This window comes from Cordyceps fumosorosea, assembly GCF_001636725.1.
Source record: "Cordyceps fumosorosea ARSEF 2679 chromosome Unknown scaffold_14, whole genome shotgun sequence".
NCBI lineage: Eukaryota > Fungi > Ascomycota > Sordariomycetes > Hypocreales > Cordycipitaceae > Cordyceps > Cordyceps fumosorosea.
This window is the reverse complement of record NW_017387314.1, coordinates 368,859-392,305: the sequence shown is the minus strand read 5'-3', so window position 1 is coordinate 392,305 and position 23,447 is coordinate 368,859. Positions and strand designations below refer to the sequence as shown.

General features: G+C 56.4%; 8 protein-coding genes across 8 annotated transcripts; 3 read left to right on the top strand and 5 right to left on the bottom strand.

The window, feature by feature from the left end:
* Nucleotides 1-5,194: 5,194 nt before the first annotated feature.
* On the top strand, nt 5,195-7,847 carry ISF_05776 (hypothetical protein; the record flags this gene model as incomplete). Its single annotated transcript, XM_018849381.1, has 3 exons — nt 5,195-5,217; nt 5,312-5,724; nt 7,282-7,847. The coding sequence occupies 3 exons, from the start codon at nt 5,195-5,197 to the stop codon at nt 7,845-7,847; spliced, it is 1,002 nt and encodes a 333-aa protein (XP_018703408.1).
* Nucleotides 7,848-8,855: 1,008 nt separating this feature from the next.
* ISF_05775 (WD40/YVTN repeat-like-containing domain protein) lies at nt 8,856-10,487 on the bottom strand (the record flags this gene model as incomplete). The annotated part of the gene is made up of 1 exon (XM_018849380.1): nt 8,856-10,487. The coding sequence occupies one exon, from the start codon at nt 10,485-10,487 to the stop codon at nt 8,856-8,858; it is 1,632 nt and encodes a 543-aa protein (XP_018703407.1).
* A 497-nt stretch (nt 10,488-10,984) lies between these two features.
* Nucleotides 10,985-13,902, bottom strand: ISF_05774 (C2 calcium/lipid-binding domain, CaLB; the record flags this gene model as incomplete). The annotated part of the gene is made up of 2 exons (XM_018849379.1): nt 10,985-13,583; nt 13,670-13,902. The coding sequence occupies 2 exons, from the start codon at nt 13,900-13,902 to the stop codon at nt 10,985-10,987; spliced, it is 2,832 nt and encodes a 943-aa protein (XP_018703406.1).
* A 1,565-nt stretch (nt 13,903-15,467) lies between these two features.
* On the bottom strand, nt 15,468-16,237 carry ISF_05773 (GAF domain nucleotide-binding protein; the record flags this gene model as incomplete). Its single annotated transcript, XM_018849378.1, has 5 exons — nt 15,468-15,817; nt 15,877-15,956; nt 15,995-16,005; nt 16,069-16,173; nt 16,235-16,237. The coding sequence occupies 5 exons, from the start codon at nt 16,235-16,237 to the stop codon at nt 15,468-15,470; spliced, it is 549 nt and encodes a 182-aa protein (XP_018703405.1).
* A 640-nt stretch (nt 16,238-16,877) lies between these two features.
* On the top strand, nt 16,878-18,057 carry ISF_05772 (LETM1-like protein; the record flags this gene model as incomplete). Its single annotated transcript, XM_018849377.1, has 2 exons — nt 16,878-17,947; nt 18,003-18,057. 2 exons carry the CDS (start codon nt 16,878-16,880, stop codon nt 18,055-18,057), a joined length of 1,125 nt encoding a protein of 374 aa, XP_018703404.1.
* Nucleotides 18,058-19,263: 1,206 nt separating this feature from the next.
* ISF_05771 (oleate-induced peroxisomal protein) lies at nt 19,264-19,920 on the top strand (the record flags this gene model as incomplete). Its single annotated transcript, XM_018849376.1, has 3 exons — nt 19,264-19,279; nt 19,459-19,656; nt 19,757-19,920. The coding sequence occupies 3 exons, from the start codon at nt 19,264-19,266 to the stop codon at nt 19,918-19,920; spliced, it is 378 nt and encodes a 125-aa protein (XP_018703403.1).
* Nucleotides 19,921-20,269: 349 nt separating this feature from the next.
* ISF_05770 (Aldolase-type TIM barrel) lies at nt 20,270-21,709 on the bottom strand (the record flags this gene model as incomplete). The annotated part of the gene is made up of 6 exons (XM_018849375.1): nt 20,270-20,378; nt 20,457-20,636; nt 20,716-20,801; nt 20,857-20,885; nt 20,961-21,512; nt 21,586-21,709. 6 exons carry the CDS (start codon nt 21,707-21,709, stop codon nt 20,270-20,272), a joined length of 1,080 nt encoding a protein of 359 aa, XP_018703402.1.
* Nucleotides 21,710-22,106: 397 nt separating this feature from the next.
* Nucleotides 22,107-23,323, bottom strand: ISF_05769 (Potassium channel, voltage-dependent, beta subunit, KCNAB-related protein; the record flags this gene model as incomplete). Its single annotated transcript, XM_018849374.1, has 3 exons — nt 22,107-22,874; nt 22,951-23,105; nt 23,206-23,323. 3 exons carry the CDS (start codon nt 23,321-23,323, stop codon nt 22,107-22,109), a joined length of 1,041 nt encoding a protein of 346 aa, XP_018703401.1.
* Between the last annotated feature and the right edge of the window lie 124 nt (nt 23,324-23,447).

The following is a 23,447-nucleotide window of genomic DNA, read 5'->3' as shown; positions in this document are numbered from 1 at the left end:
CTGGTCACCCAGCCGGCCGGTAACCAGCCGAACAGCGTTAGGCGAGTCAACGGGCCGAGTAAAGCAGCATGTCTCCCACCACAGTGGGCGAGACATACATCGCGTGTAACTGCACGGGGGCCAGCGAAACATGTTGAGTGTGTTGTTACCGGGTAGTTGCTTGGTAAAGCACCAGCCGATAATAACCCCGCGTAGCGCGGCCTTGGTAGACTTTATTCGGTAGATGGAGTACTCCGCAGTCAGAGTTCGCGGTCCAATGCGTAGATTGGCATCAATGTTGCATTCCAGTTTCCCAAACTTTGTTGAAGAACCCGAGTCATTCGATGAGTGCAACTGATCATTAAGAAAAATAAATGCTCTTTCATAGATTTATCAAAGTGTTCTATTTTCCTTCATGCCGTCAGCAAATATAAGGGGGCTTTCTGTCCTTTTCCCTCTTTTTTTCTTCTTTTTATTCCTGCAGAGCGTTGGTGACACCCAACCCCTTTCTAAAAAAAAAAAAAACCTATAAATGTCTCGCCGTTGCATCTATTTTAGTCCACCATGCAGCATGGTCTCCGAGAAGGCATTTTTCATTCTATTCTTCAGTCGGTTAGCTGCTGAGGCGAGTGATCCAGGGACGCCAAACACCAAGACCTTGGTGGAATTCGCAGTTGGGAGAATCAAGCGGCTTATCAGTAACATGGTCGGCTGGCAAGGGATAGGACAAGGCACTTTACAAGTATTGCGTCGTTCGTGTTTTACCCAGGTAGTTTCGGCTTGGTTGCGACGCCACAGCAGGGAGCTCTGCGGTGGGCTCTTGATGATGACACCCACCACCACCATCTTGCCGCCCCTCGCGGGCTCGCCTCGCTCCGGTCCGTAGCGGGCGGGTTTGCGGGCTATTTACCGAGCTGGGCCTGGGGAAGAAAGATGTGCGCCACAGAACACTAATTAGCCAGGGTGGGAGAGTAGACCTGCAGCAGCAGCGGCAGCAGCACCAGCAGCTTAAATTCCGGGCTGGTCCAGATGGTCATGAACAAGAGGGAGGCGGAGAGAGAGGCGTCATGAGAAGCATGAGAACAAGAGACGGCTGCGGGGGGTGGTAGCGGGCTGCATATGGGTGGATTCCGAAGCAGATTGGTCTAGAGAGAATGATGCTGATCGTCAAGATATGATTTGGGGCGGCATAACTCCCGCGAGGAGCTGCAGGAGGAGGTTTGCGCCCAAGGTCTTCAGTACATCTTAGGTGAAGATGTGATAATGTGTAATGTGGTGATGTGGCAATGTGGTAATGGAGGTGACGAGGCGAGTGTTTGTGGCTACAATTGTAATAGCTACCTACCACGAGTACCTGCGGGTGAAGTCACGGATGCGGTGCAGGAAGCGAGTGGATGCTTCCGAAACAGGTACCACAAGGTAGAGAAGTATCTTGCAGCAATCTCCTCGCCTCGTTTGCGCCAGCAAAGAGCTGCATGTTTGGTTCGTTTAGCCAATGAAATCCCTGCTCTTATAATTACCGTACAACTTATTGCAACAGCCCCGCGAGTTGGCCACGCGCCGTGACAACCTGACTACCTCAGTACATGCAGCCTGACAATCGACGCTGAAGAGAAACATTGGGCACAGACGAGAAAGGCAAGGGCAAATCGTTAATCAATTTGCTCGTAATTGAAACCTGCGCAAAAAAGCCGCGTTTGACAACAAGTAAAATAAAAAGAGGGGAGAGGGCAATCCTGTGGATGCCAAAGAAATGAACGGAAAAGAGGCGCCAAAGGGGTGGGAGGCTGCGCTCAGTATTATTTACGGAAAGACTCAAGTGGCGCAAGGTAAGAGATGAGTATGGAGGAGCGAGCCACCTCGAGATTGATGCTTGATGGGCTTTTGCCAAAGTTTACGACTTGGCGATGGAGTCTCGCCGTCTTTGCCTGTGTGATTGTGTTTTGCATACAGAGCTGTCTAAGGTACATAGTTTTAGTAGCTCATACGCAGGCAGGTAACTTTAGAAGCGGGAGGTAGTACCTTACCTTCCTCAGGTACCAACTTCCAGTGTGTACAAAACGGGCTCTCCGTTTGCAGAACAACACCACAGCAAACACCGCATACGCAAAGAACACTCGCGTCATCAGCTTCACTTTCGTCTACCTGCAACCTCACTTGATCCCTATCGCCCTATCCTCCCATCCGCGTCCTCCCCGACGCGCCGAGATGCGATTGCCAGTCCATCCTCCTGCAGACCAGCCATCTAACTAGTTATTTGCTGATCCGTCTTCCATTGGAACTCGTCCCGCACCACACCACCACCACCACCACTGCAACTCCAGAGTGAGCACCACTTGACCTCGCAACAATGACGGGACTTCAACTAATTAGTATTTGCCTGGCTGCTAGCTCGCCCCTCCTTACCCCATTCTTGACCATCGACTCATTACAAGCTAGCAACCATGCCCATGCATACCGACTTGGCGACGGAGCGCGGCCCATGCATCACCCCCCCTTGTCCGCAGGCACGCACCCTTGCCCAGCCAGGCAATTGGGCTTGTTAGCCCGTCCCGCACTGTGACCAGAAGGAAAAAAACGAGACACAACGAGACAGAAAAGTACCAGGACAGCTCATGTGCGCATTCAGAGCTGGGAGCTGGCCCACACTGTAAAGGAGCTAGTACCCGCAGCCTTGGGTCCTTCTTGGGTCCTCGGGTCAAGTGTCTGGGTCTTTGCGTCTTTGCGTTGCGCCTTGGCGCTCTTGTTGATGAGCGATAAGTGAATACCTCACGGCAGCTTTACCGTCTTTTGTCGCCGCCGCCGCCGCCACGAGCCACCGCAGACGGACAGACTCAGTCAGACGGTATCGGCTACCAGACATCTGCTTCCAAGCAGCGCGCGATCATCCATCCGTACACTTTACGGAATAGGTACTAGGCAGGTATCCAGGTACGGATACCGACTTGAGCATTGTTTTCCCATTTGAGGTACATTTACATTGTACGCTGTACATTGTACATGGCAAGACTTGCAGCTCTCTTTGCGCCGAGCGCCAGCGCCCACCCAACACAAGCACAAGTCTCCCGCGACCACATTTTCAGCCACGCACGGCATTGCATTGTACATGCATCTCACACAACTCCTCCTTGCTCGCTTCTACCACCTAGGCAGTTGGCCTGCAGACCTACCTACCCGTTTGCCGTCTTCTGTCCCATCTCGCGCGCGCGCCCGGTCCATCACAGATCTGCTTTGGCTCCGTTACGACCCCCCGTCATCAGCCTCCTTCTCCCTCTCTTCGCCGTCTCCAACGCCGCCTGGCTAACGCCCGCCAGTAAAAGGGTACCTACCCTGCCTGCCCAGTCCCTCCTTGCGGGTAAATAGGTAGTTAGCCCTGGCTCGCCGCCGTTCCTTGCTCGCTGCTGTCGCCCGCCGCGTCGCTCTGTCTGGCCTGCTTCACCTCCCTCTCGATCCCTCTCGGCCATCCCCTCCTCCCCTCCACCCCCCTTCGGCTCTGTTCTCTCGTGCATATTCATGCCCAACACACCCGCTGGCCCTGCAGCCCACCTACACCGTTGCTGCTGCTACCACCCATACAAGTACCGCCGCTTCTCCTCCGTCCCTGCGGCCGCTGGCGCAAACACCCGTACGCCGCATCGCAACCTCCTGCGCGCCGCCTTTCCCATACACGGCCCATCACTCGCCACCTCAACCCGACCCGACATTATCCCTGTCCGTCCCTCTGGAGTGTGGTACCGCTCCTGCTCTTCAGCCCGCAAAAGGCAAGCTTTGTTTGGCCCTGTCTCTCCGCGACACGCCCCACACGCCGCCGCTCTGCTTTGCGCTTCTCGTCCTCCTCGACCTTCAACTCCAACCACGAGCGCCTCGGGATTTTCTCTCTTGCTGATCTGGAATCGTTTCCCGTCTCGGTCGATTCACCGCTTCTAACATTAGCGTCGCCTGCGCCCTTCTCATTCGTCTTTGTCCGCGTTGCGCTGCGTCCTCCTACTGCGCTTCCTGTCGGCGCGTCCCAGTTCATCGCTCATCTTCATCGCTTCCCTGCCGTGTCACACACAAATCATCGTACTACATACGCCACTGCTCCTCTGCCAGCAGAGAGCCTTTGCTTCTCTGGTCAGTAGCTACTGACAGCGCCCCAAGCCACGTCGTCGCCCAACCCCATGTCGGCCAGCCAGGCTGGGAGACCACACCTTTGATCAGCCTTCTCCTGCTCCCATAGACTCCTCCCCCAAGGCCGCGACATCGCGATACCCGGCTTGGTTCTTCCCGTCGTGTCGTCTCGGCTCCCGTCCATGGCTCCCTGCCTCGCTTGGTCCTAGCTTTGCCACTCGACTCACCCACGGCTATGAGCCTGTGTGTCTCTGGCCCTGTTCACAATACACAAAGATGGATCTCCCTCGCGAAAGCAAACGGGCTCGTATGTCCTGGTCTAGTACCACCTCGCAGCAGCCAACCACGTTACCGCTCCCGCACTCCGCGGTTCACCTGCCTCCGCCCTCCCATTCTCAACATCCATCCTCCGCTGCTCCCGGATATCAGTCCTACCCGCCCCGGCACGCCGACATCTCACCCAGTCATCCTCCTTCTGCCTCTGGGCATGGCATCTTACACCATCCTGACATCGACCGCCGCCATCACGACCAGGACGCCCTCGCTCCTATGCACGACCACTATCGCCACTCTCAGTCTCAATCGCAGCCGCCGCCGCCTCACTCGCCGGCCCAGCCGCACTATCCTCCCTATTCCTCCCGAGATTCCCTCATAAAGCGAGAAGGTCCCGATGACAGCCGTCGCCCGACATCAGGCAGCCATGCTATTGACACCGGCCATAGCTCTGCTTCGCATCACTCTGCCCCTCCTCCGCATTCCCATTCCTATTCCTCTGAGCCGCCGCGTCATGTGAATTATGAATCTACACCGCAGCTTCCTCCAACGCCTTCGTCGTATCGTCATCACAGCGGGCCTTCACCATCCATGCAACCTCCACAATCATACGAACCTCAAGGGCAGCCCACTTACACGCCTGGGGATCAGTCCATGTATGGTGGTGGGATGTATACGTCTTCAAGTGTGCAACCGGTGAAGAAGAAGAATACGAGAGCCTCGCAGGTATGATTGTGATCCTTCTCCCTAGCCCTTTGAACACGGCTAATTCTTCAAACTAGGCTTGTGACTCGTGCCGTCAACTGAAAGCGAAATGTGACGAATTAAGACCATGCAAAACATGCAGGGACAGAGGTACCGAGTGCAAATATCGCGACCCGCCACCGAAAGTGTCAGTTTTGTCCGGCCTCATACGTTCTTCCCCTCAATACTGACCTTTGAATTGCAGCGCCGACAAAACTCAATCGGATATTCTCGATGGCATTAACATGATGCAAAACCAACTGAACACCCTTGCTGAGCATTTCGCCCGGATGAGTGAACGCCTCACAAAAATCGAAACGTCTGTTTCACCCAAAAGTGACGCCGCTGCCAACCTGGACCTGGCTGTGGAGGATCGGTGCAAAATTGAGGGTACGCCGATCAATGGGGAGGCAATCGTCAACTACCAAGTGCAAGACCCTGCTGCTGCTACAGCTGCCGATCAAGGTACCTTACCCGAGGACGAAGTCGAGGCCGAGCCTGGTCGCCCGATCCCCCCCGGCGAGCCGGCCATCCCTCCAAACCATACAACACTAGCTGGTCTCCTGCTTTACTGGCCATCCATTCGAGCACTGACGAAGCACCATTGCGAGCGCGAAGGTATAAGTTATGTAGGAGAATACCCTATCAGCCAAGAACAAAACCGAGGTTCGTTAATTTTGTTTGGGCGTGGCGAGGACAACAGAATGTCGCGCAGGCAGCGCGAACGCGAACCTGATCAGCAAAGTGTCGACATACCAGACGACTCATCCGACTCTCCGTCACCATCAACAATAACAGAAGCAGCAGACTGGGGTCACATGGGTGGCCTTAGCCCACTTGATCAAGTCGATTATAGAAGCGGAGTTCTCGGTCCTGATGGCAATCCTGACTTTTCCGAGACCAAGGTTTGGCAATATGTCCAAAGTTTCAAAGACAATATGCTTAACATGCATCCTATCGTTCAACCCCCAATACTCGATCAATGGGTGCGCCAGTTTCTCGACTCATTTCCGCTGGCCGGCAACAAGCAGAGTAGCAAAGCCAGCACAGCATGGGCTGTTAGTAGTTCAATGGAACCTCCCGGTGCAAAACGCAAGAGGTCATCCCCGGGGCCGCCCGATAGTATCGAGAGCTCATCGGCGTCATCACCGACTACCAGAATTGCTCGACCAAATCGAACGATACACACGGCGCTTGTGCTGACCGTTTTGGCGCTTGGCAAGATCTGTCTGCATCGAGACTATGTGCCTGATGCCCTTCATGTGGGCGATCCAATGCCCCGCGGAAGATTTCATCTCAATGGTATCCCTCAATCGCCCAAGGGCTCGCCGCCTAGCGAGACGCGCTCGCAGTCGTCAAGTTTGGCGTCTCCTCGTGAACAGGAACGTCCATGCCACGGTCGCCGTTCGTCTCTGGGGGGCAATACTCGTTCAGGCCTGCTGAAGAAGAACTACGAGAATATCCCAGGCCTTGAATACTTTGTCTTTGCATCAGACATTCTGGGCAATCATCTCGGATCTTACAACAATATGAAAAACGTCTATGCCTACATCTTTGCTGGTCTCTATTATGGCCAACTTGGGCGACCGCTGGAGAGCTTTTCATTCATTCATGCAGCCGGTCACAAGCTCCAAGTGATTATGCGGCCGAGCTTGGAGAAGCTCAAAACACTCAGAAACACGAACAAGCTCGCGCAAGACACCAAGTATAACCAACTTTCGTTGGCGTTTTGGACGTGTCTGCAGCTGGAGAGTGATTTACTTGCTGAACTCCCTTGCCCAGCTTCAGGCCTCTTGAACTATGAAATGGACATTCCGCATCCAAATATGAGCTTGCTCGAGGGCTTTCCCCAGCCAGTTCTCGACAGTTACCTTGGTCAGCTTTACCTGCGAACACATCTCAATAGTATTCACCGCATGTTTTACGCGCCGTCCGATGCAAAGTCAGACAAAGGAGATGATATACCATATAAAGATGTGGATTTAGTCTCCGCTGCGGTTTCGTCAATGGCATGGGTGGCGCCAAGTTTCGCCTTTAGAGAAGACGATCCTCCTGCCTCTGACATTTTATCCGCAAGACTCCGTGCCAAGTACTGGGGGGCTCAAGTCCTGACATATCGGCCCTTCCTGCGGCAGATGTTGCAGTTTTCTTTTGCTAAGAAACATCCGAGCACAGGGCAGCCCTCGTCAGAGTTCCGCGCTGAAGTCGAAGCCCCTCGCATTGATCCTCACGCAAAGAATGTACAGGACTTGGACCCTCACATTCTTGAGCTCGCTGAAAAGGCCATTAAGGCACTTGTTGAGAGCACCAGGGCTTTCCATGGACTTGGCGACAAACGGCCCGTCATTACGAGTGTTTTCGGCACCGCGCACGCCCAATGGGGCAACTTGCTCGTCTTGTCCGCCGCTTTCAAAGATCCCATCATGGGTCAGTATGTTGATGAGAAGCTCCTTCGCCATTTGTTCCAGAGGACGATTGCCTTTTTGCGCCAATCGGCTACGGCTACGAGCTCGCTACGAATTGATATGCACATTCTGGAAGGACTTCAGAACGACTTCTGGGGCATTGAACCTTCGTACAATACCAACACCAACAACACGGGATCTGCAATGGGCAATGCGCAGAGTACAACACCACGCATGTCTTCTGATAGCATGGACATGCCGCCCCCGAGGAATACTATCGAAGGCGAGGGAACGCCACAGATGCCTAACGATCGGTCGACGCCAGCTCCCATGTGACGCTCGCTACCCGACCCTCTTTGTGTGTAATGTGAAACGGCGACACATTCTGTGCCGATGACGGAGCAATGACGATATACCTCTTTCTTTTTGTTCTTCTCCTTCTTTTGGCTCCAAGCTTATGAGCCGTGTTGTTAACCTTGAACTTGATTCCTTTCTTTATGCACCATGGTGAGCGGCCGTTTTACGTGGCGAGCATTCTTCTACCTTTTATGTCATCATTTGACTCATTCTTATTACATATACCTTTTTTCTTCTGTATGCATTTCTTTCTTTCCTTTGTATACCATGCACGCATACATATATATATCCCTGTTATGCCATTTTTTCTCCAACTCTTGGATCATATCCTTATAGCATCTTCCAGGCTTGGCCTGATTTTTCCTTTTGCTGTATTATTCCAAAGTTTTGTCTCTGTTCCAATTTTCGCTCCAATGCGTTTCGTGTTTATCTATCACTTTTTCCCCTCGTACTGGCGTGGCGACCTTGAAAAGATACCACTGGAGGATACCCCAAGTTTCGTGCGTGCAAAGGTCTGGAATTTCTTACTCTATCAATCCATAAAAGAAGGGCGGATTGAATGCTTTTGTGTTTTAGGTGGGATATAGATGAAGCATCAGAATCAGAATGAAGACGTTTGAACCGAACCACCAACTGCTGGTTACAACTGATGTCGTTTGCCTTGTTCTTCCATTAGAAAGGGTTCGCGAAGCGCAAATGCGGTGTTTTTAACGTGTTTAATAAGTCTTGTACATACATCTATAGCATTTATCAAGACCATATCCATCATCGTCATGAGACCACAGAAGTTTGTCTTGTTTGACAGCCAGATTGAAATTATCAACGCCCTTTTGTTTGCAGTGCCAAACGCCTAAAAAACGCCAGCCCAAAAAAGAAGGGCAAGTAAACATGCCAGGTACAATGCTTGAGTTGTTTGAAAGCAACCAGTATAAAAGCACAACATCATCAACAACCCAACGGAGATCTGCCCGTTCACCTGCTTCTGTCTTAGACGCACCCGAGGATCAGGCTGTCGAGCATGCCGCCGGTCTGGCCCGCGATCTGCGCGCGGTCGACCTCATCGCGGACCCTCCGATGCAGCGTGCGGAACCCGGCGGCCAGCTCCGGCGAGGCCTCGGCGTACTCGGCGTACAGGTCGAGCAGGTGCAGGCCGACCTCGACGCAGACGCCGACGTAGCGGGGGTCGCAGACGTGCGCGCAGACCCAGCGGAGCACCGGCAGGACAGCGGCCTCGTCGCGACGCTCGAGGGCGTCGCGGACGGCGCCGCGGTGGCGCAGGGCGAGCAGCAGGGCGAGCGCGGAGAGCGGCGCGTAGTCGGGCGCGGAGCGGTCGACGACGCGGTCGAGCGCGGCGGCGTGGCGCCCGTGGCGGAGGTCCGCCTGCCAGGGCCGCTCCTTCTTGCGGGACGAGGAGGAGGAGGGGTCGTCGTGGGCGATGACGACGTCGGCGCCCTCGCCGACGAGGTCGAGGCGGTTCTGGGCGGCGGCGCGGCGCTTGCGGCGCGCCTTGGTGGCGTCGAGGGCGTCGGCGCGGCCGGCGACGAGCGCGTCCATCTCGCGCTCGCGTTCACGCTCGCGTTGCGCCTCAGGGCCGGTGAGCCGCGTGCGCAGGGAGAGCACGCCGGACTGCATGCCGACGGCGAGGTGGCGGTCAGACGGGGCGGATTCCGTGTCCTCGGATGACGAGGAGGAGGGTGAGGGGATGACCTCGACGGCGAGGATGGGCGACGGGTACTTGAAGCTGTTGACGACGTGCCAGCCCGTCGTCTCGAAGACCTTGACGTGGCCCTCGAGGCCGCCGGTGACGACGCGGCGCCCGCCGGAGGCCAGGCTCAGCGAGGTGACCGTCTTCTGGTGGTTGGTGATGACGTGCAGCGGGCGGGCGGCGACCAGGTCGAGCACGCTGACGCTGGGGCCCGCGGCCGCCAGCACCGTGGTGCCGCCCGGCAGCGGCAGCACGTCCTCGACCGGCGCGGCGTGCCTAAACGTCATGGCCGCGCCGGCCGCGCCGCTCGACACGCGCGGGTCCCACAGCCGCACCGTGGCGTCGTAGCTGCCCGACACCAGCATGCCCGAGGTGGTCGCGCCGGGCAGGAAGCGCGCGCAGCGCACGTAGTCGGCGTGGCCGGCCAGCGTCGTCACGGGCTCGCCGCTCGGCAGGTCCCACAGGCGCACCGTCTTGTCGTCGCCGGCGCTCAGCAGCGTGGTCGGCTGCGTCGGGTGGAAGCGCGTCGTCCACACGGGCTGCCCGGCATGCTGCGTCCACGTCCGCAGGATGGCGCGCGAGTTGACGTCAAACACCTGCACCTTGCCCGTGTCGTCGCCCGCGACAAGCACCTTGCCGTCCCGCCGGATGTCGCCGCTGCGTGCCACGTCGCCGAACCGCGTGACGGTCTTGAGGAGCTTGCGCGTCCGCGTGGAGTAGATCTGCACCCGCGTGCCCGTGGTCACGGCGAAGGTGTCGGCGCTGCCGCAGGAGATGTGCGTCACGGGGTAGCTCGTGGGCGAGGGCATCAGCAGCTGGTTCTTAAAGGTCCGCCAGTACTTTTGCTCGGCTGTCATGGGCGCCGGGCCCGCAGCCAGCTTGAGCTGGGGCAGCGGTGCAACCTGCGCGGCCATGGTGTATTTTTCGATGTGTCGGAATGGATTGTAATTCGTCGCACCGTCTCGGTCAATAGAATTCGTTAAATATATAAGAACAATGATGTGGTAGGATAAAAAGTTGTTGGAGTGAAGGAACCCAGCTTTTTTTTTCTGCCAGCTTGGCGGTGAACCACTTTTTGGCGGGTGCCAGGTGTGGTGCTTTGCGTGGACTAGCGCAACTCCGTACTGTACAATACTATTGTAAAGATATCTAGGTACACCTCACAGACTAGCAAAAGATAAGTCTACCTTGGATCATGAAAATAAATCGTGTCATTTAAATCTATGCACTTGTCATCTTCCACATCGTTCTACGTCTGCGAACATGATATCGATGGCATCATAATGTCAAGCCCTACGCCGTTCAAAACACCCCGCCCCTTAACCACGTTTCCCCCAAATATGGTACATGAATGATATAAAAGTGCTGATGCAAAAAATGGGTTGTAAATGAAGCAAAATTCAAAAACAGATTAGTAGCCTCCCCGACGGCGTGATCTACCGCTGCCAATGTCGATACGTTGCATCTCCTCGGCTAGTGACAACTCTGATCCGCCATTGGCACCGCTCATTAGGGGAATCTTGGCTGGGATGGGCGGTCCGCTGCCATATTCTGGTGGTGCGTAGTTCTCGCTGGGATAATCGTACGAGCCGCGGTGCGAATGGCCCTGGTAGCCATAGGAGCCGTAAGTACTCTGCCTTTCCTGGTGGTTTTCCGCGTGTATGGGAGCCAATGGACTTGGTGCACCAGGCGAAACGGAGCCGCGCGGAGCCTTCTTCTGTAAACGAGTGCGGCCACCAGTCGGTGCTGGCGGCGTGTGAGGCTCGTCATATCCATAAGAGGGCATCGGGGCTGTCTCAGCTCGCGAAAGGCGCATCTGCCTACGTCCGGACGATGGCATGGGCTGAGCTCCACCCGGTGAACGGCGCATGTCGTCAGAAGGGGCAGTTTGAACAGGCTTAGGCTCGGGTTCGGGTGCCCACGATTCCATCGGTAAATGGTCAGATGGATCGACTTCGCGTCCATCGTGCATGACAATTTTGCCATTCACATCTTTGCGATCCTGCCCCGATAGTGCAGAATTTGACGAGCGAGACGACACCATGCTAGGGTTAAGCGCATCATAGGAGTCGGGGCCGAATGGGACGTCAGAAACTTGCTGTTCTTCGTGGGCCTGGGGTGCCGGGCTGACCGACTTTCTAGGAATACTGTGCGCGGGGCTGGTAGAGATGTTTCTGCCGTGGCCACGGTGCTGGACAGCTTGAACATCCTGAGGACCTCCCGAGTAGGTGATGGAGCTTCCGTGCCTTTGGTGATGAGACGGTGGCACGTAAGTCTGGGACTGTATGCCGTAGCTGGGAGGAGGCTCGCTCCTCTGGCGGCCCCGAGCTGGCGATGTGTACTGGCCAGTGAGGCGACTGTCGTACTGCCTCTCCTCATTGATGCGTTCCACAAGATCGCGGGCCAGCCTAGGGTCCACGGTGTGCTGAAGGGATGCAGGAGGAGCAGGCATACCATATGTAGGGGCACGCAGAGGTTGCCCGCTGCCTTGCCTGACGTGGCTGTGATGCGATGTGTTCTGAGAGCTTCCAGTATAACCATGGCTTGGCAGAGCAGACGGCGAGCCATGGTAGCCATGGTCATAATCCTTGTCATCATAATCATCATGGCTAGCACCGTAGCGAGGGCGCTGGTTTTGGTAGCCCGACGGCGGCTGGGTTGAATGCCTCTGGTAGGGGTTGGGGCTAGGATCGCGCTCAATTGGAGGTTCACTGCCGTGTCTGTTCCTATAAGAAAGGCTCATGGGAGCGGCGGGAGGCTCACTATCATGCCTGTTCCTATATGAGCCCACAGGCGCTGCTGGAGGCTCACTATCGTGTCTGCTTCTATATGGGACTGGTGCAGCTGCTGGGGGTTCGCTATCATGCCTGCTTCGGTAGGAGGGGGCCAGGGGCGGTAATGGAGGTTCACTATCATGTCGACTTCTGTGGGAGGTGCTCGCGGGTGTTGTGGGAGAATCTGGTACATCCTCAACTGTGGCATGCAAGGAGCGGTTGCCATAGCCGGCATCATAAGACTGCTGTCTGGGGGGGAGAGTACCATGACTGGCTGGGCTGTTAGGGGACGGCGGCAGGTCCTGGTGTGAGTAAGAGAGACGCGCAGACGAGGTTGAGCCTGTGTGGCGATGAGCCTCGCTTTTCAAGACGTCGCGTCTCATGGGCGTTGAAGGGCCAGCCTTTGTAGGTGATACTTGAGGAGACTCTGGACCAACGCTGCTGTGGCGGGAGCGGTGTGCTGGCGGCGGCGGCGGAGGTTGGCTCAGGTCGAGAGATGGGAGGTTTCTGTCACCCATATGCAGCTCATGACGGTCCGATTGGCCGTAATGAACCGGGCCGTCCTGGAAATCGTAGGCAGGACCATCGGCCTGTCGAGGAGGGGTCTCGTGATGGTCTCGAGAGCGGTGTGGTTGTCGACTGGGGGTTGTCGAGTAGCTAAGAGCGGCAGTAGCACCAGGTGAGGCGCCACATCCATCTCCTGGCTGGTGTCGGGCACCCTGAGGAGTAGTGTTATTGTACTCCATGGCCTGCAGCGGAGACTGGTTCGGGATCATAGCAGGGTGCGAAGACTGCTTGACATGTCTGGGAGGTGTTTGTTGGTGGCCATAGTACTCCGGGTTCGAGGGCACGATTGTGCCTGCAGGAACAGGAACAGACGAGGGCGGAGCTTCGCCAGTGACGGGATCAGAAGGCAAGGGGCGTCTCTTGACGGGCGAGGTTCGCTGGCGGACCGAGTCAACGTCGGAAGCTGCGGGCTGCTTAGCCTTGACGGGCTTTTCAGGCTTAGGTCGGGTGTCGTAGAATGTAATTTCAAGACGGATCTCGCCGGCGTATTTCCCCTTACAGGACAAGCTCTGCCAGACGTCCGCTTGCCCGCCGCCAGGTACAATGATGCTTTTAAGGTCGATCCAGGCCTCACCGACGAGGTCGGTCCTTTTGTCGTCGGTGAAGATGGAGATTTTGAGCTGATAGTAATCGGAAGAATCGTGAACAGTAAATCGAAGCTCTTGGTCCCTAGAGGATATGCGAGTTAGCAGCTTGCGCGGGGTCACCCCGTTTGGGTGGTGGTCGCACCCGGGAACTCGGGTTGGATTGCTTACCACTTGGGAGTCTGACCACCGCGAATGTCCGTCGTCGTCTTTTTCGCTTCCTTACCGAGCCTTGCAGCACAGTAGGGATCCTGCTTGCCAATTGTTTTGCGATTGGGGAGGTTCTTGGCGCGGTCGACAATAGCAACGAGGGTGCCAATGATTGGGCCGTCAACAGAGAGGTCGGCGTATATGCCGGCAGTATGGGCGGCACCCGTAAAGTGCGGTCGGCTGGCAGATGCCATGATGGCGACGGTGTTGGGGCGAGGACGTGGATAATTCTGGTATTTCCACTTCCGTGCCCAGAGAATCACCGAACTGTAAGATGGCTCGCTCCGCAGGTAGGTTGACAGCGTGAAGACGGCGAGAGGCGGGTTTGTTTACTTTGACATTCGGACGCAAGAGACGGACGGTGAGGAGCGGCGGGGCCGTTTGTGCAGATCCGTTGAACGTTGTCGAGAGGACGAGAAATAGCTATGAAGGAGCAAGAACAAGAAAAAAGGAGAAGCAACAGCAATGATCAAGTAAGAAGAAGAAGAGGATGTTTGCAAGAAAGAAAAGAAGAATGCAAAAATGGTTCCGAGGACGAAACAGTCGATGGGAAGTGAAGTGGGCAAAGAGAGCTTGGATTGGGCGTGTTTTGTCAAGGCGATGCCTGTTCGGTTATCCTTGGCGTCGATTTAGAGCAATGCAGGGGCAGGCAGTGCCACAGCGAGGCTGGGGGCTGGGTTGGCTGGTTGCTTCCAGCGACAAGGTGGGTGTGGCGCTACTGTGCATTATGTATTTCAGTTGTTCTTTATGGGCATTGTTCTAGGGCCATCGGGAGTAGTTTCGACAGCAACGGTCCCATAGCAACCTAGTTCCAGGAGAAAGCATTGTCTCAGCTCTTTTACGAATGGACCACCCAGGTAGCCAAACGGCTTCAAAGCGCGACTTCCCTTGTATAAATGTGGCTGGGAATGGGGATCTCGGATGGTGGCCGCAGTACGAGGTCGACTGACTGGGTGGCTGGGCGCTGTGGGTTGACCCAGCAGAACAAGCAGACAAGAGCTGAACAACCAAAAGCAGGCCAATGTTCTTGCTGCTATTAGGAGCGCTAACAGGGAAAATAGCGGTCGTTGGCGACCGGTGCCCCGCTAAAATGGCCTGTCGCCCGGCCACCCCCCTGGAGCCGAGCTCAAAGGATGGATGCATCTTGATCTCTCGACAAGGACTTGCTTGTATTGGAGACCTGCAATGAGCAAGCTCCATACCTATGTACGGATATGGCTCTCTAAGATTTATTCTTCATTTTCTTTTTCTTTTTTTTTTCTTTCTTTTTTAAGGTTTCGTCTCCTCGCTGGAATGCTCGTGTCGCTTTGTCGCCTTGTTTACTTCCCAGGCTCTAACTCAACATCAGGCACCGCCTACATTAGCGCCTGTTGTGATTACCTCTCGCAACCAACCAAATCATCAGCCCACGCGTCCCGGCTCCTCGTCACCATTCACGCTTCTTGTTTCCGACACATTATTGGAACCGCCTTATAGGTGTGGCAGACAATACAGCAGTCGGGCGTCCTCTTCATGTACGCCATCTCGATCTTGAAGCTTCCGGCCGCGAAGCCATTATGCAAGTCAGCCCCTCCTGACGTATGTTCCTCGGGCTCCGCCGTTGTACTTACGTATGTACTCCGGAGTTACAGACCTCTGCTACTATTTTTACCATTGGTACAATCCACTACCCTAGCCGTGCCTGACTCTCCTGCCATGACATTGATGTACCAAGCCATTGTGCGGATAACTTGAGCTTTATCCTCTATTCACTCTCTCGCTACCAATCACAGCTCTTCCCAATCAGCTCAGCCAGCTCTTCCAAGTTCTTCTTGTCTACCTCGTCGAATCCATTCAGCTCAGCACAGTCAACGTCGATAATAGCCACAACCTTCTTCTCGCCGTCCTTCTCAGCAACAATCGGCACCACGACTTCGCTCTTGCTCTCGCTGTCGCAGGCGATGTGACCCGGGAACTGCTCCACGTCATGGACGAGCTGCGTCGTCTGCGACTCGGCGGCGACGCCGCAGACACCGCGGCCAAAAGCAATGATTTGGCAGGCAACCTTGCCTTGGAAAGGGCCCAGAATAAGCTGCGGCTTGGTGGCCGAAGGGTCCAGCACGTAGAATCCTGAGGTTGGTTAGACACGCAGTGCGCAGGTACTCATGTATCCTCTCGTATACACTTACCGGACCAGTTTACGCGATTGCTCGGGGCTGGCAAAGACTGGTATGCGTGCCACAGCAGAGCTGCAGCGTTGGAGAGGTTACTGGCATTTCATTAGAATCCCAGAGTATTGACCCAGACACTCTAGTCACCTACCAGACCTACGCAAGTTAGCAAACAGCTCTCGTCCACAAGCAGCCAACACCATCACATACCCAGTTGCGTTGGCCATAGAAGAGGCCTTCTGCCTGGAGGAGAACCTGTTCATAAGCATCCTCCTTGGTGACGCCCTCGTCGAAATTGGAGGCGTCGGCGTGAACCTAGATACAGGTCAGCAAATGGCACGGTGCAGTCGCCTCGATGAGATACTTAGTAGCATACCATTTCGGATAGTATTATTTCAATTATGCCAACGTTTCGTGTCGAGCTTGAGGCTAGATGCTTCGTCTTGGTCTTGAGTAGTTCCGAGCTCTGGATATCAAATTTGTGTCTATATGCGCTCCACATAGCACCATTACTAAGAAAGAAATGGCGACATCACGCAAATGTTCGCAAGGCGGTTGTACGACCGCAGATAATTTTTATTAACCTCATACTATGAATAGCAATTATCTCTCGTCACAAGCATCATAGAAAGTATTTCTTTTACTGTTCTATCCCAATTGGTCTTTCCCAAGTGGCAAGCATGCCACATGGATGTTGCGATGGACTTTTTCCAGCTTGAGTTGATTTTGCCCTTGATAAAGAATTACACGATTATCTAGAGGTATTTTCAGTTAGTCCGTTTGCAATTTACCTTGATTTCAGACTAAATGATTGAAACGCAGGTCTCTGCACAGTCGGGGTATTTTATTGCGTACCTGATGAAGTGGCCTGTGGGGCGACGCCACAGCACGACCCGTTTCCCCAACCGTCCTTCCGACGATCCCAGTGATATTTTACATATTCTTCCTACATCACATTCCTCTACATATACGATCAAGCGCCCCATACCAGCGCCAAGGCGAGCTCTCAATCTCTTGCAATGAGCTCAGGCCTTGCTTGGCGCTGCCATGCGCGCAGCGCCGGTCCATTGTCGCTATCTCGAAATCTCGTCGTTCTCCCCAACCACAATGCTCTCGCGACAACGACAACTCCGACGACCACCCGGATCTTCTCCCCCCACACCGCTACGCACCACGGGCGACCTCTACAATATCGCAATGTACACCACACCGCGCCACCCGCCGCATCTCGCAGCAGCAAGCAGAGCCTGAACCCGCTGCTCAACCCGCCGGCGTCGACGCGACCGCCGGTGCTCGAGACGGTCCAGCGCTCCGCGCACGGGTCGACGCCGGCGTACCTGTTCCACCTGGGCAAGAGCTACCTGCGTTTCTACAAGGACGGGCTCAAGGCCGTCTTCGCCAACCGGCGGCTTCTGCGGGAGAGGCTGGCGCGGACGCCCGCGGACGACCGGCCGTCGTCGGCGTGGTCCCTCGCGCAGTCGCCGCCGCGGTCGTTCTCGCGCGCCGACTGGGTGCTCCTGTGGCGCGTGCGGCACGACATGATCCGGCTGCCGTGCTTCGGGCTGCTCTTCGTCATCTGCGGCGAGTTCTCGCCGCTCGTGGTGATGCTCGTCGACGGCATCGTGCCGTACCCGTGCCGCATCCCGCAGCAGCTGCGCGGCGCAGCCGAAAAGGCCGAGGCGCGCCGACGGGCGGCCTTTCGCGAGCTCGAGGTGGCGCACCCGCACGGCGTGCTGAGCCCGCGCGTCACGCGGTCCGTGGCGCGCCGGCACGTCCTGCGCAGCCTGCACCTGTCGGGCGCCATGTGGGATCGGCTCACGGGCGGGATGGTGCCGCCGGGCATGTGGCGGGTCAAGGGCGCGCTGCGGATGGCGTTCCTGGAGGGCGACGACGAGGGCCTGGTGCGGGACGGCGGGCCGGTGGGCCTCGAGGTGGACGAGCTGCGCATCGCGTGCATGGAGCGCGGCATCGACGTGCTGGGCAAGAGCGAGTCGGAGATGCGGACCTGGCTGGGCGACTGGCTACGGCTGACGGCGGCCGAGGACCTGACGGAGCGCCGGCAGCGGATGACGACGCTGCTGATGACGAGGTATGTTGCAGTGTTGTGGGACGAAGGGGAGAGTTTCGCTAACAGTGATGTCTAGGCAGGAGAGCTGGCCGCATAACCGCGACTTTGCGGTGCCGGAATGGCATCTATAAACAACAGCGGCGTAACGCTCATGCGCCGACACCAGGAACGGCACGCACGGGAATGATAGAAGGCTTCGCGGAGCCAATTGTACAGTAGCATGGAATTTACAGCAAAAAAAAAGACAAGACTAATAGAGGATCGGGCATGTGCCCGCATTGATCAAGCTGTGGAAGAATCCTATTGTAGCTTGCGAATCTGTCCATGTGAGAGCATCTAGGCAGATTGGCAGCTAATCATATGTGGCGCGCGTGTGTGCCGAAGATGTATGTAGATGGGCATGTTGAGCTAATCAGATGGCAACCGGCGGATGGTGTTCTAAAAGTACGGGGTCTTTAGTCGGGGCAAGCCTCGGCGGTACGAGAGATGAGGAGAAGATGGTCTGATAGCCGGGCGAGATGGATATTGGAGATGGTATAGCTATAAGTGACAGGCAGCCTTGTATAATCGAGGATTGAGGAATTGGCTCTCTCGATTGCATCTCGGCAGCGGAATCGCGCCTTGGGAAAATTGGTACATGCCGCTGGGCAGGCTCATGGCCCGAGTCTGTCGGTTCCCCCAGAGGTCGCCTATATCAGCAAAGTCTGGGGTGACAGTTTAAACGACCGTAAGTGATTTAGCGGCACATCACTCATTACGTGAGGCTTTCGGCTATGTCGCGATTACAGTTACCGAGGAGGCTCAGAGTCGATACGGACGCTGATTGGTCAGATTGGCCCTACAGAAATTGCGAAGAGAAGAAGAGTGAGGGGGCGCGGAGGCGTCATGAATGTGGGGAGCGCCGCAGCGGTTACAGGGGCGCTCAGGTGCTGAAGCCGGGCCCTGTTTGCGATGGGAGCGGCTTCTCCGCAGGCTCGGAGTTGGGGCAGCAGCGCTGTAGCAGCCCGTGATGGAGACCTGCATGGCCCACCTTCGTCCCCAACTTCCAGCGTGCCTTGAGCCTGCCTTTTACTGGCAAGGCACTTCGTTAGCACTAACAGTGACTGCACTGAAGCGGCCCGGCCGAGGTTCCCATCACATGCGTCCCCGAGTCCAATGGGAAGCTTTTTAGTCCCGGTCGCCGCTTCGACCGCATGTCATAAAGCTCCAGAAACCCCTCCGTCACGTTCCCTCTTTCTTTTCCTCTCTTCCCTTTGCAACCCTGCTTCATCTTTCTTCCATTATACCAATTCTTCTATTCCACATCCCCCCCCCAGATACCCCAAATCTCCTTCACCATGTCTGTCGCCGACGGTACGTTGTTATCCCTGCCTCGCTCCCTGCAGCTTCTCCTCGCCGCGCCTCGTCTGTCCGTTTTGATTTAGCCGAGGCCGAACGAACAACGTTCAGTCGGCGCGCGCATCCCTCACACGTCCTCACGATTGCTTTCTGAGAAAAACATCCGACGCTGACATGTCCTCTCTCCGTGACAGCCAAGTTCCCCGCCTCCGCCGCGTTTGACCAGATCAACCAGGCCCTCGCCAACGACCAGGACCGCCAGGACGCCATCAAGCAGGGCGGCGCCGTCTTCGCCTTCACCCTCAAGAACCCCGCCGGCGAGACCGAGAGCTGGAACCTCGACCTCAAGAAGGAGGGCAAGGTCTCCAAGGGTCTCGGCGAGAAGCCTACCGGTTAGTTTTCTCCCCAGCCTCCCCGTCCGATCCGTCTTGCGCACCACACACATACTTCTCTCTCCCCAGTCTGAGTCTTGCCCTGCTGACATCCACCTAGTCACCCTGTCCCTCTCCGACAAGGACTTCGGCGAGCTTGCCGCTGGCAAGGCCAACGCTCAGCGACTCTTCATGTCCGGCAAGCTCAAGATCAAGGGCGACGTCATGAAGGCCAACAAGATGGAGCCTATCCTCAAGAAGGCCCAGAACAAGGCCAAGCTGTAAATCAGTCGTCGCCTCTACGACTGATGCAAGCTCACGTCTATCCATGTCTATAATGCCCGATGTGACGGAAATTTATACAACCAAAAATTTCGAGCGGTTAGCTTGCGGCGACTCAAAGCCGAGCACCGCAAGTTGCCCTTCATGTATCATAGAAGCCATTTTCTTGGAATAGTGCTGCTTGGGAAGGAAGACATCACATAGAATTTGAGACATTGCTTCCCACTTCTTTTTTACACCTACATTATGCTAAATCGCCTGTGATAATTATTCCTAGCATCGCTTTCGTCACAGACATGTTCGCTTGGAGTATCGCACATGTGACGTATTAGCCGCTGGACGAATTTTGAGGCTAGACCAGCTTGGCCAGCGCCTGAATCGTCTCCTTGGTCTCGCGACGAATATCTTTGATGATCTGGCCAGCCGGGCCTCCTGTTCTCACCAGGCCGACTCCCGTTCCGCTAAAATTTATCAACGTCGTCAGCACAAGCGTCACGTCTTCGCCTCATGGTGGTGCCATCGTAGGCTTCCTCACTTACGCCCACGTGTTAATCAGCTTGGTGGCCTCCTCCGGCGGCGACACCTGCTTCAGCGCCTCCTGGCACTCCTCCACCGTGGCCCCGGCGAGGAACCCCTCGTGGATCTCGGAGACGATGGCGCGCCCATCGTACAGCGGACCCCAGAGCTTGCTGTTGTTGATCTGGTCGTTGAAGGGCGACCTACGGAGAAGGGAGGGCGCAAAGCGTTGTATTAGCAGACGGACATGTAACTTGGCAGGGGTTTGTTTCGGGGGCATACTTGACTGTAGAGAAGCCGCCGTCAGTGGCATTGAGGACCTGTGCCTTGCGGAAGTCGGGGTATACCGACTCATCCGACACGGTAAACTAGCTGCTGTGTCAATCCTGTGCCGGTAAGAGCTCGTCGAACGTAGAGACGTACTCTAGTGCCCATGACCACACCATCCGCGCCTGGAAAGACAGTCAATGTCAGCATAGGGCTGTTCCGGGAGACTCGTCATTAGATTGGTGAGGAGGGGAACGCACCAAGAGCCAAGGCCGCAGCGACGCCTTTGCCGTCCACGATACCTCCCGCCGCCACGAGTGCCACCTCCCGGCCCGCAAACTCCTCCGCCAGCATGCGGCGCACCTCCGGCACCAGGCTGACCACGCCCGCACCCCTGCGGAACTGGTGCCCGCCGGCGTCGACCCCCTGGCAGACGACCACGTCCGCGCCGTCCGCCACGGCCTCGCGCGCCGCCGCCACGGTGCCCACCTGCACGAACACCCGCGGGCGGCCCTCCGCCGGCAGCAGCTCCCTCACGGCGGCGATGATGCGCCCGTGCGGCCGGATGTTGCCGTCCGGCGCGAAGAGCCACAGCGCGGCAGGCTTCTGCGCGGCGATGATGGGGACCACCGTCTCGACGAACTGGGAGACGCTCTCGTGGCCGGTGATGCAGCCCATGCCGGCGGGCAGTGGGTGGTAGGGGGAGGCGGGGTAGGTGGGCTCGAGAAGCTGCCGCACGGCGGCGAGGTCGTCGTGGGCTTTGGTGAGCTCGGGAGAGCCCTCGCTGACGTTGACTAGGCACGAGATGAGGCCTATGGCGAGCAGGTGTTAGATCGGCTCAAACGGGTTTGGAGGGAGGAGGGGCTGTGAGGGGGCGCAGCGTACCGATGCCACCTGCTTTGCTCACTTCAGCGGCGAGCTTCGGACAGGCGACGCCTATCATCGGCGCGTTGATGATGACGGGCGCGGTGGTCCAGGGAAACCATTCTTGCAACTTTGACTGTACCATGTTGCGACTTGTCATTCTAGATTGTTTTGATGATTTTGGACCAAGTTTTGATGAGAGGATCCAAGTCACTGTTCTTTTGATGCAGTCGTGTAAGTGCTAGGTTCCGAGGCTTTACTAGATGCGCCGCTACAACAGGCTTACCCATCCGAGTGCAGGTTGTTGAGTAACCCACTGCAGCCGATTATTAAGACAATGCTATAATATTTTCAGGCTGGCTACACAGACAGACAATTTGTGGACGTCGGGAAGCTGTGACTGCAGCTCCATTAATAGCATTTGCCTGCAGTTACACGTTTTGTATACCGAAAGGGTTGGGAGCAGATTTGATTGCGCTTTTGAACACTATACACCGCCACTCAATTACAGCCCCCTTTTATAGCACTATTTGTTTGGTAAATTACTCTCTCTCGTTAATTGTGGGAGGCTTGTTGTTGAGAATCTCGTCAATCTCCGCCATGATCTCAGGCGTCAGCTTCTCAACCGCTGCAACCGCGCGGACATTCTCGTACACCTGCGCGGGCCCGCTGGCGCCCGTAATCGCCGAGCTGACATTCGGGTTACGCAGAACCCACGCGAGCGCGAGCGTGCTCATCTTGATGCCCAGGCGGTCCGCGATGGGCTGCAGCTGGTTGACCTGCTCGATGACCTTGTCCCAGCCCTCCTTGCCGACGCGCTTCCAGTAGCCGGCGACGTACTGGACACTCGTCTGCGCGAAGCGGGAGTCGTCGGGGACGCCATCGCGGTACTTGCCGGACAGGATGCCCTGCTTCATCGGCGAGAAGACGGTGAGGCCGAGGCCGGGCTCGCGGTAGAGCAGCGCGAACTCGCCCTCGACCTTGGCGCGGTCGAGCATGTTGTAGGCCGGCTGCTCCATGATCGGAGCGATGAGGCCGAGCCGGTCGGCGACGCGGTGCGCCTGCGCAAGCTCGTCGGCGCGCCATTCCGAGGTGCCCCAGTACAGCGCCTTGCCCGTGTTGATGAGGTGGTTGAAGGCGCGCACGATCTCCTCCATCGGCGTCTGACGGTCGGCGCGGTGCGCGTAGACGAGGTCCACGTACTCGAGGTCCAGGCGCTGGAGCGAGGCGGCGACGCCTTCGAGGATGTGCTTGCGGGACAAGCCCTTGTTGTTGACGGGGTTGTCACCGAAGGCGCCGCCCCAGTAGACCTGCGCGCGTGGTGTGAGTTTGGGAGATTCTCTGATCGACGGGAAACAATTGAAGAACTGGCGTTGGAATGCGTACCTTGGTGGAAATGACAATGTCGTTTCGCTTCCAGCCGTACTTCTTGATGGCCTCGCCCATGACCTTTTCGCTCTCACCGGCGGCGTACACCTCGGCGCAGTCGAAAAAGTTGACGCCGCAGTCGTATGCCGCCTTCATGCAGGCATATGTGCCCTCTGTCAGGAGAAAGCAGTCAGCATGCGAAGGTGTTCTAGACGAGGCCACGGAGCTCCGCAACCTGGGAGCGCCATGCAGGAGAGGAGAGGCAATGCATACCGCGGTCAACGTGGCCACCGTAGGTCAGCCATCCACCAAGAGAAATGGCGGAGACTTGCAGACCCGACTTTCCAAGAAAGCGGTACTGCATGGGAGGGAGATCATCGGGCTTGGACATGATGTCTTGTTGTTGTTCAGCAAACGGTCGTTGTGCTGGTTGGTGGTGGAACAGAGAGAGGAGGGGATGAAAAGAAAGAAAAACAAGCGGGACAGCTATTGAAACAACCACCAAGGTACCACGG